The sequence below is a fragment of the Trichosurus vulpecula genome, chromosome 1 (genome assembly GCF_011100635.1).
Source record: "Trichosurus vulpecula isolate mTriVul1 chromosome 1, mTriVul1.pri, whole genome shotgun sequence".
Taxonomy (NCBI): Eukaryota; Metazoa; Chordata; class Mammalia; order Diprotodontia; family Phalangeridae; genus Trichosurus; species Trichosurus vulpecula.
The window spans coordinates 491,169,247-491,180,015 of NC_050573.1; the positions used below are offsets into that span (position 1 = coordinate 491,169,247).

Genomic DNA, 10,769 nt, shown 5'->3' on the forward strand with positions numbered 1-10,769 from the left:
TGGTCTATGCCTAGTTTCTGACACACTATTTTCCAGTTTTCCCAGCAGTTTTTGCCAGATAAGAAGTTCTTATCCCAGAAGCTGGAGTCTGTATTCATCAAACAGTAGATTACCAGTCATTGACCATGTCTTGTGTACCTAATCTATTCCACCGATCCACCACTCTATTTCTTAGCCAGTATCAAGTAGTTTTGAGGATTGCTGCTTTATAATACAATTTAAGACCAGGTATGGCTAGGCTACCTTCACTGGCATTCCTTTTAATTCCCTTGATATTCCAGACCTTTTGTTCTTCAAGATGAATTTTACTTTCTAGCTGTATAAAACAACTTTTTGGTGGCTGAAACTATGTTAATGTTGGCCTCTGTTCTTGCTGTGGGTGGGAGGCAGAACTCTCATCTCAAACTTCAGGATTTTCACACTGCTTTTTTCAGAGCTAGTTCTGGGGGTTTGGAAGGTTTTGGTACTTCCAAGGTGGAATCATCTCAGGAGAAACATGGTCTCTGCTCCCCTTTCTGCACTCTGGTTTTAACTCAGGAAGGGCCCCTGATACCTTGGGATTTAAGTTGCTGCTACTCCTCAGGGCCCCTCCTCCATTGAGATTGGAAATGATACTAATTTTCAAGCTCTTTGAACACCTGGGGCAGGAAGTGAACTGCCCCTCACTGCTCCCACTCCCTCACTGAAAGTGCTCCTCTCTGCCTTTGAACTATGACTCAAAAATGGAGCTGCCAAACAGCAAGTGAATTTAAATCCAGTGTTAGCACAGGGGTACCCTGTAATCTCTTTTTGACCACCTGCTAGGTAGTCTTACTGTGTTTGGCTTGAGTGCTCCTGAAGCTGCTGCTGTTTCTATCATCAACACTGGTGTTTGATCCATGTGGGCTGGATCCTGTGTTGCGGATCTTTCTTTCTGCTCTATGTTGTCTTGGACTAAATGTTTCACTCTGACTTTTTATTGGCTCTGCAACTCCAGAATTCAACTTGAGGCATTATTTTTAAGTTGTTTGGAAGGTAATGTTGGGAGATCTTGGCTGAGTACTTCTCTACTCCATTATCTTGGCTTTGCCTTTGGAAGTCCTAAATTTATCTTTTGAAAGGGATAACATTTACCTTAGAGAATAGTTTTAAATGTCTAATTCATTCAACACTTTCTTAGTGTCAATCAATAAGTATCTATTGAGTGCCTATGCTATGCTAGACATCGTGCTAGACACCAGGCACACAAAGACAAAATGAAACAGTTCCTACTTCAAAGAACTTGTATTGGAGATTATTATCAGCAAATATGAATATAACTCACATTTGACACTTTCTGTAGGGGAAATGACTATTGAATTTATACAATATTCCCAAATTCCAGGGAAGCCTGCTGACCTCGAATTGGATGAGATTTGAGGAGAATTAGAAGAGGTTTGGTGAGGCCAAAAGAAGACAGGTAGAAAGCCTGATTATTACACTGAGAGCTGCACAAAGTCAAAGGAAATTGTAATAAACTTATGGGAGGACACAAATTTCTCACAGATGAGCAAGGATGGATGGGAGGAAATGTCCAAATTGATGAGGTTACAAATTCATTTTAGTATGTGTGTGCATATTAGATAATAGCACATATATATGATAGCACATGTATACTATTATAGGATTATAAGAAATATAATACTGGTTGGATGGCTCTCATAAGCATATACATTGTAATAATATAAGTCTTCTAAAGGGATTCCTTTTAATCACAGTATCAAAACCATGCTACATATTTTCTTCATACTTGCTCCAATGACCTCCTCTGAAATTGACTAGCCACAATAGGCACCCCCAATGTAAACCAAAAAGTGGCTTCTGTAGCAGGTAGTCATTAAATCTCCAACATACTGCTGTTAAACAGTACTAATTATATACTCGTTGACAAACCCAGAATTTAGAAGAAATTATTTGCAGGTTTCTTTACCTCCAATATTTGTTCCCTAAATAGAAACATGTCTAAACACTAAGTAAACTATAATGGACCATTTTTTAAAGTTGCCACCAATTCTAAGGGTTTTTTTTTTTTAATGAAAAGAGTCCATATACTGGAAAAAATAAAAAAAAATTAGTCAAATTCAGAAGCACGGGAAACAGATAACTGTCTTTTATTGTGTACATTTTTAAATGATTTCCCAATTTCTTGTTTCACAGAAATCATTAAGTATACTCAGCTTAACATATATGTTGTAAACCTGCCTTGCTCTCTAAATAAGAGAAATTATTCCAACAATTTATCCAGGAGGCCATGTCATTTGACGTCCTCCAAGGACATGTAGATGGATGTGATAGACGGACTGCCCCCCATCTGCACCTTCATTGATCACCATTCGGTATCCTCTCTTCAAACCCAAGTCAGCTGCACATTTCTTGCCAACAATCATTAAGTGTCCAAGAAGCTAAAAAGAATAAAAATTACATGATCAGTACTAGCAAGATATAGCCTACCACTTTTGAATAAATAATCATTTATCAAGTTAAAATTTATCCCTAGAAAAGTCTTTGGGCAATATACCCTCAGATTCTTCACAATTTTGTAGATGCTCTGCCGAAAGGATCCACCAACTGCGTCAGAGGCCTCCCTCTATAGTTAAGTGTATTTTTGAGGATACCCAGTGGGTATTCTACTATCCTTTACTCTCACACTGAGTCTGATCCCATCCACTTCTTTGTCCAATCATACATTTTCTTGAGACTATTTCTTACATGCAGGTCATCAATGAAAACATGCTACAAGCTGGTTGTGCCCACCTCTGTAGAACTTAAAATATTGATTTTTTTCAAAGATCATGCTGCTCCAAGTTTAACTACATATCATTAGGAAAACACCTGTGTTTAAAAAAAAATGGATAGTAGGGCTGCTAGGTGGCGCAGGTGTAGGGCACCAGCCCTGGAGTCAGGAGGACCTGAATTTAAATCCAGCCTAAGACACTTGACATACTTACTAGCTGTGTGACCCTAGTCAAGTCACTTAACCCCAAATGCCCTGCCTTCCCCCCTAAAAACAAAACAAAAATGAGTAGAATCTGAGGATTGTGAAAAGCACATTGCAACTTCTCAAATGCTTTTCAGCCTAGTCTCTTCCTTCAGTCAATTCTTAGTCCAATACACTGTACACATGCAGTGCCCCAAACACCAACTTGCTAACTCAAAAGACTGGCTATCCGCCTTCATGTCAGTCTGGGCAATGAGCACTTTTCATTTATTTCATGTATTTCCTGTGAAATGTAACATGCTGTAAAAAAAAACGTGTAGCTAGGTGGTGCGCTGGATGGAGTTGGGTCTGGATTCAAAGATGAGTTCAAATATAGCCTCAGAGAATTAACAGTTGAGTGACCCTGGGCAAGTCACTTAACCTGTTGTCTGCTTCCTCATCTATAAAATGGGGGGAATAATAGCACCTACTTCCCAGGGTTGTTTTGAGGATCAAATTAGATAATAACTGTAAAATGTTTAGCATAGTGCCTGGCACATAGTAAATGCTATATACAAGTTAGCAATTGTAATTTACAGAAGAGTTTTCAATCTGCATTGGTGGAAGACATTCCCATACTGAAGCTCCCATCTTGCTCAAATCATACATCCAAAAAAAGAGAGACAGGTTTTAAAAAAGAATTCAAGCTTTAAAATCTTAAAACTACATGAATAGTGTAATGATATCCTATATTTACAGGTGGAAGAGACCTTTGAGGCCACAGTCCAACCCCTTCTTGTTTTACAGGTGAGGAGGCTGAGGCTCAGAAAGGCGAAATGACTTGCCCAAAGTTAAACAATTATTAAGTAGCAGAGCTGAATCCAGGATAAGTCGATCTCATTCTCCACTATACCACGTGATTGTTAGGTTGACCTCTTCTGACTCATCATTAGTTCCACTGAGAGAGGCCTGTATCATTGTGAGAAGCTTAATGCAATCAGACAAAACTTAAAGGACTTCACCATTCAAAGAAAATCTCTCTTCTACTTGCAAATTCTGAGGTACATTCTCCATGACAGGAGAAAACATACATTTTTATAGGTTTGTAATACATACACACATATTAATCATGCTTCACTTAACAATAATCAAAGGGACACTAAAAAGAATTACTGTGCTGGTTTACCAGCAGATCTCATATAATTTTAACATATATATGAAAGACTCCTCTTGCTGAAGTGGATATTTTTCTCTAATAAAGCAGAATATTATATTCTTTGCAGTAAATTCTGCTAATAAAGGTGTAGTCTCTAATAGTGAGTCACTTTTCTTTCAAGTTTATGCACAAATGCTCTTGGGATGGTGTGGGCCATTTGGGTAGACTTGTTTTTGCTTTCATTGACTTTTGATGTTTTTCTGAGGAAATACTGCTTCTCATCTTCTGTCATCCTACTATACAGTGTGTCCCAAAAGTCTTAGTGAAGGTTAAAGCTTTAGGGATACACTGTACATTGTTTTATAAATGAGTTTGTATCTTAAATCAATTTTACTTTTAGCTGCCATACTACTGCATTTGGCTCACTAAATCAGTTTATGGCTCTTTTATATTCTTTAGGCTTATAGGAAATAGAGACAAATAAAGTCATTATGTCTTCTTCTTTTAATTTATCCACAGTGACAGTTTTTAAGAAGTCAGGCTGGACTGTGACCTTTGCTTTATCACCAGTCATGCATGTGTGACAGAGAGGGGGAGAGAATGCATTTGTTTGAAGCTCATCATATCCAGTGCCTTCTAATTTTTTTCTGTAAGTATTCAAAGAACATCCTTCCATTTCTCGTAGAGATGGGGTATAAAAAATAGAGATTTACATAAGTTGTGGCAGTCACTTTGTTGGTTAGTTTTTATAAGAGAAGGTTAGATGGCAAAGGGAAAACATTGTAAAATGACTGCTACAGGCATAAAGGTTATGAGTAATCAATGAAGCCTTTGACCTCTTTCATATCTCAAACCTGAGCTAAAGTTTTCAATACTTTCCACTATCCTTCCAAAGGCAGTGAATATCAAATTTAGCTTTTGAAGACTTCACCAAATTTTTCATAGAATTTCTTTACTTCAGTCCATCACAAACGTTGGCAAGAAAGCTGTAATTATCTTCATAGTGGCTTTTGGCTTATGCCCACCATAAACACGGAAAGACAAGTGCTTAGCACAGTGCCTGGAACATAAGAAATACAGTGTGTTCCTAAAGTCTGGAAACACAGGCAAAAATGCGTATTTTCAAGAAATGAAATGAAATTTTCAACAACATTGTATTTAATTGGAATATTAAGAAATAACATCTTCAATATGATTTCCATCATTTGTGATGCAAAGGTTGATGCGCTTTGCAAGATTCACGTGAACGTGATGCAATAACTCCACATTGCCGTGTATTATAACACATTCACTCTTTATGTTTATACGCTCAGTCGAGTGTGTTCCATCTGTGATTTTCATTGAGTACACCTTCTCCTTTAGCATACCCCAGAAAAAGAAGTTGCTGAACAACACAGAGTATTCGGTGAAACGGTTAATGAGATTTCCTATGTGCCCAGACTTTAGGGACACCCTGTAATTAATAAATGTTTACTGATTGACAAGGTAACTAAAAATGTCTTGTTTCTATATTTCTGAGTATTTGTACTTGGTAAAGATCAACTTCATTAACTCCTTTATTCACCTCTGCAGGAAAACCCATGCCATCTATCCTTTTAGTTGAAACTTTGTGGACTTTTGTATTTATTGCAAGAATACTAGTACTGATATAATTCCAATCTTCTAGCAGTCCAACAATTGGTTGGGTCATTGGACAAAGACCTCATATTTAGAGTAACAATAGTTAATATTTATAATTAATAATACCAATATAGGATAATTAACTATATAAGTAACAGGATAATGTTTACAAATCATGCTAATATAGTATGCTTCTTAGCACCTTCTGCTCTCTTTTCTGCCATTCCATTGCCATCATAGAAGAATCAAAAGGGTGTCATACTTTAAATTTTTCTTTCTTTCTTGATTGCCATGACCAAAGAATTCATCATCTAATAGACTGTAAGCTCCTTGTGGGGAAGAGGATGTTCCAATTTTGTCTTTGTATCCTCAGCACCTGACACAGTATTTGGCACACAGCAAGAACTTAATGAACACTTACCCTTGTTGGTTGATCACCTACAGGCAAATCTACTGGTGATGAGTTTCTCCTTGCTTAGCTACATTGGTCCTCAGATTGTGGATAGATTTAATCTGTCACCAGGCCCAAACTCAAACCCTTCTCAGCAAGGTAGAAACGGATGAAGTTTCCAATCTCCTAAAACAGCAACTTAAGAATTCAAGACTACCTCTCCATGCCATAATAAAGCTTCTTAGAAAGATTTTTGTATAGGATAACAGATGGCAGATAAGATAATTTGTACTTTTAGGCAAGAGGCAGAGAAAAAAAAAACCTTGAAAAATTTTATTTTCTAATCATAAGCCAATATATAGTTGACTTCCTTCAACATTTTCTCATTATTTCCTTTCAACCTTTTATAAAATCTTATCCCATAAACCATTTGTTTAGATTCTAGGGTAAAGGGGAAATATTACTGATGAGGACTGAAACTAGCTTTGCTTCTCTAGGATATTCAACTAAATCATAATTAGACAAAATATACCTATTTATAGTATTTAAAAATAAGCTAGTACTGTTTTGAAAAAGGCACAATCAGTATTTTAAATCGCATGAAAGAAAAAATAGAATATTACTACCATGACCCTACCCAATTAATTTCTGACAAGGAAATGTGGGGTATTTCAACAAAACAGACACACACCAATGACTCATGTACTCATGCAGTGTGATATAATCAATAGAAGACTGGGGTTGCAGTCAGAAAAACCTGAGTTCAAGTACTGCAATTAACAAATCACTTAATCTTACAGTACTCCCCCAGGCAACTCTCAGATTATAAGCTATAGAAAAACTGCAGAAAAGTTTCTACATTGTGATGTTCCTTGGACAGATGAAATCATAAATCTAGATTTAAAAAAAACCAACTTATTTGTAATGAATATTAAGACATTAACAAGGAAACTACTGATTTTAGTATACAGTGTTAAAAAATTTTCTAGTTACATGTGTCAACGGTCTTAACATTCAAATTACGTATACTTTTTATTTAAAGTTTTCTCTGCAGATAATATTTTGTATTTTCTTCCAGGTAAGAAAAAAAAGAAACCCCTTGATGAAAAGTACCCCAGAAAATCCAAAGCTGTGTGTTTCAAGTAATCAAACACTGAGAGATATTTAACTGTTTAATAAATGAAATAATCTGACACATAGTCTAGGACTTTAGGAGAAAAATTTCAAAGAATTAAAAGAAAAGTTAGGCAGGATCCCAAGGTCTGAAAATCTGAAAGAAAACTGGTTAAAAAGCAAAAATCTCATTATGCAAATCAAAATAATTCCAAAAAGGAAGATCCTGAATTAAGTAATGTACAGTGAGTATCCACGGTGATGGAACTATCCATCTGTAGGCTGCTATGATCAGAACCCATTTGGAGTACTGAATCCAGTTCTAGGTGCTAACAGCCACATTTTATGAAGGAAATTTACAAGCTATAGCACAGCCAGAGAATGACAAAGATAGTGAGAGGATTAGCAATAATGGCATACAAGAATAAGTTGATTGGACTGATGATACTTAATTTAGAATAGAAAGAATTGATTTCTCAGTTTTTCTTGTTACCTGATCTTCAGCTGGCCTGCAGCACACTGCCCTGTGTTAAAATCACTTGCTTTTCAGTGCTCAATGTTGATTAATGCTAAGAGAGGAAATCAGAATAAATTTAAGCCTTTTCCTAAAATAAACATAAGCAACCAAAATTAAGAGAAAAGCTAGAAGGTAAACAAAATACCAGTATTGAGCAGTACCCTAGTATAGAAATACAAAGAATGTTTTACAAATTCTGTTCTAAAATGTAGCTTTCAAGAATAAGTTATTTTTTTCAACTTTAAAAAGCAAAGGTTTAGGGAAAAAAGGTCTTATTATATTTACTTACATTTTCATCTTCTTCTTCTGCAACAGATATCTGGGTAATGGGTTTCTTGGGTACCACCAGGAAATGAGTTGGGGCTTGTGGGGAAACATCATGGAAAGCAAGACACTAGGGTAAAAAAGAGAAACATAGAAGTTTCTAAAGGTCGAAAAAATAACTCAAACTCTAGATATTATACATTATCCATATGAAGCTTACTAGAATAATAGACCTCAAGGGGAAAAACAAAACAATAATACTCAAGTGGGGTTAGATTCCAGTATTTTGATACTGGCTGCTCCTTTACTCTGTGTATTTATACATACACACACATATACTTAAAACGGACTTCCTGTTAACCTAAAATATCGTGATTACTATACACCCTGACAATGCATGTACTTTACATCAAGTTATTCTACTGGGTCAGAAAAAAATGCACCTGTAACTGGTTTAGATGCCCAGGGAGCAACTGATGCATATTAGTTATTATTATGACATTATGGTATTTATTTTTTCCCCTAAGTAATTAACCGAAGGGACTGAATAGAGGTCTTAGCACCTTTTTATTTTTTGGGCTTCAAAACATATAGTGATTCTAAAAGTAAAACCTACACAGCTGTTGAAAATAATATTAAGGCCTATTATGCTAAATATCAATGTTTACCATACACTTTTTGGGTTTTTTGGAGGCAATTGGGGTTAAGTAACTTGTCCAGGGTCACAGAACTAGTATACCACACTTTCTGAATGAAAGGAAATAGCACTTTCCTTTGCTATTTACAAACTCTGATTAAAGGCAGCTGTAAAACCTTGAGACAAAGGAGAGGCCAAATCCGGGTCCCCTGAACCTTCTTTTTAAAGTGTCTAGGTTACGTTTGAGTCACATAGATTAGATTTGGAGATCAATTCAACAATTTCAATTAAAAGAACAATTTTTCAACTTCCTACTTTGAGACTAATGATAGGAACTATAAAGGACACAAATAAAATTATTCCTGATTTCAAGGGGCTTAAATTGCCCTGTGAAGGCTGGGAGATAGAGGTAGAAGATGGGATATAGTTAGGTTAAGACTTATGCAAATCACTTCCCCTCAAAGACACAGCTCCTCCATTTATAAAACAGAAAAGTGGGCTAGGTGATTCCAAAAGTGCATTTCAGCTCTGACACCGACATGTGCTGTTGCTGTTCTACGAGAAGGACTTGTAACACACTAGAATTTTAACAGAATCGCACCTCCAAATAAAAATGTTTTGTAAGACTAAGGTTAAAAAAAAGTTAAGAACTTCGCATGGCCCCATGGTTGTTTTTTATCCCTGTGGAACCAATGTTTGATTTGGCAAATCACCAGGTTTCAAAAGGTTTTCTGGCGTTGCTGCCGATTATGTAAGTTTCTCTCTCATTCCTGTAAGATGGCTTTTCTCCTTGGGAAGCTCTGGGGCTTCCCCGGCGGCCACCACTAGAAAGCAGGGAGGAGTGCCCGGCACTGATCAGATTGCTGACCTCCCAGAGCGCATGCAGGATTGCGCCGCCTCCCGCCGCACACTCCGCCCGCACGGCCGCTGTCCGCGGCACGCCGCCCACACAACCGACCCCCGCACACCCCGCCCTTGGCATAGCCGCCCGGGACAGGCAGCATGGCGACGGGGGAGCGGGCTGCAGGAATGTCAGAGGCAGTCCCTTCCCTCCCCTCCCAGAGCTTTCTTTCCGGAGGCGTCCGTGTGAACAAACAGCCCTTCCCGGGGGTCCGGGAGGAGGTCAGAGGAGCCTCGGCGGCTGACTTCAGCTGCAGCCGCGATCCCCAGGACGGGCGCTGCGGCAGCCAGGGCAGAGGAGCCCCGACCTCCCGCCCCGGGGCCTTTTATTCCCGGCTTAGCGGAGAAAGGCTCCGGGCTAGGTCCAGTCACCGGCTCGAGAGTGCAGCTGCAGGACCGTAGGTCAGTAGATCAGACCTGGAGAGACCTGACGGACCTTCCGGTCTCGCCCTTTCATTTCATTTAAAAAACGAAACACAAACTGTCGCCCGGGAAAGTGAAGTGACGTTCACAAGGTCACACTGGCACTCTCTAGATTGCAGGGGTGGGGTTTTCCGGGGAGCTTTTCTTCGGGAGGGGGAGGAGAGGAGCCGATACAGCGCTGTCATACAGTTAAGGGGGCTGCCCCCGGCGCCCCCCAGGCCCCCTAGACAAGGGCGTCGCCCCCGCCTCGGCCGAAGGTGCGGCACGTTCCCGGCGCGCGCCCCGCGCTGCCCTCCTCTTTCCCATTCCTACCCGGTCATCCTCAAAAATGATTTTGGCCGGGATTTCCTTGCGAATGATCTTCCCGAAGATGGTGTCTCCCCCGGGCTGGGCAGTCTGAGCTTTGCTGATCTCATCTGCCATAGCGGCGGCTCCTGCAGCGCGCCTCCCGCCACCTCCGCTGTCGCAGCCGCAACGGTACTCCGCCCGGGCGCCCTCGGGAAAGCACTTCCCTGTGAGCGCAGCGCGCCCCGCTACTGCGCATGCCCACACCAAGAAGCCAAAGCCACGTGGGAGTTTAACTTGCGGATTCTCTCCGGAGTTTGGTTTGAGTAACAAAGGCCGGTTAAAAACTATATGGAAAATAGGTAGCGGCCAAGCCAAACGGCGCTAGTAGAAACCTAGTAGGAGTAAGAATCCTTCCACCTCACGGATCACTTTTCTTTTCTTACCTACCCCTCGGCACGGCTAGAAATCAGCATTTGCTGTTTACACTGAAACTTGCTTTGGCAACATGACCATATTGAGCATGCT

General features: G+C 39.4%; 1 protein-coding gene across 1 annotated transcript; it reads right to left on the reverse strand.

Moving 5' to 3' along the window:
* Positions 1-2,106: 2,106 nt before the first annotated feature.
* Positions 2,107-10,491, reverse strand: HINT1 (histidine triad nucleotide binding protein 1). The gene is made up of 3 exons (XM_036737557.1): positions 10,269-10,491; positions 8,022-8,126; positions 2,107-2,420 (listed from the first exon to the last, which is right to left on the reverse strand). The coding sequence occupies exons 1-3, from the start codon at positions 10,377-10,379 to the stop codon at positions 2,256-2,258; spliced, it is 381 nt and encodes a 126-aa protein (XP_036593452.1). The 5' UTR covers positions 10,380-10,491; the 3' UTR covers positions 2,107-2,255.
* Between the last annotated feature and the right edge of the window lie 278 nt (positions 10,492-10,769).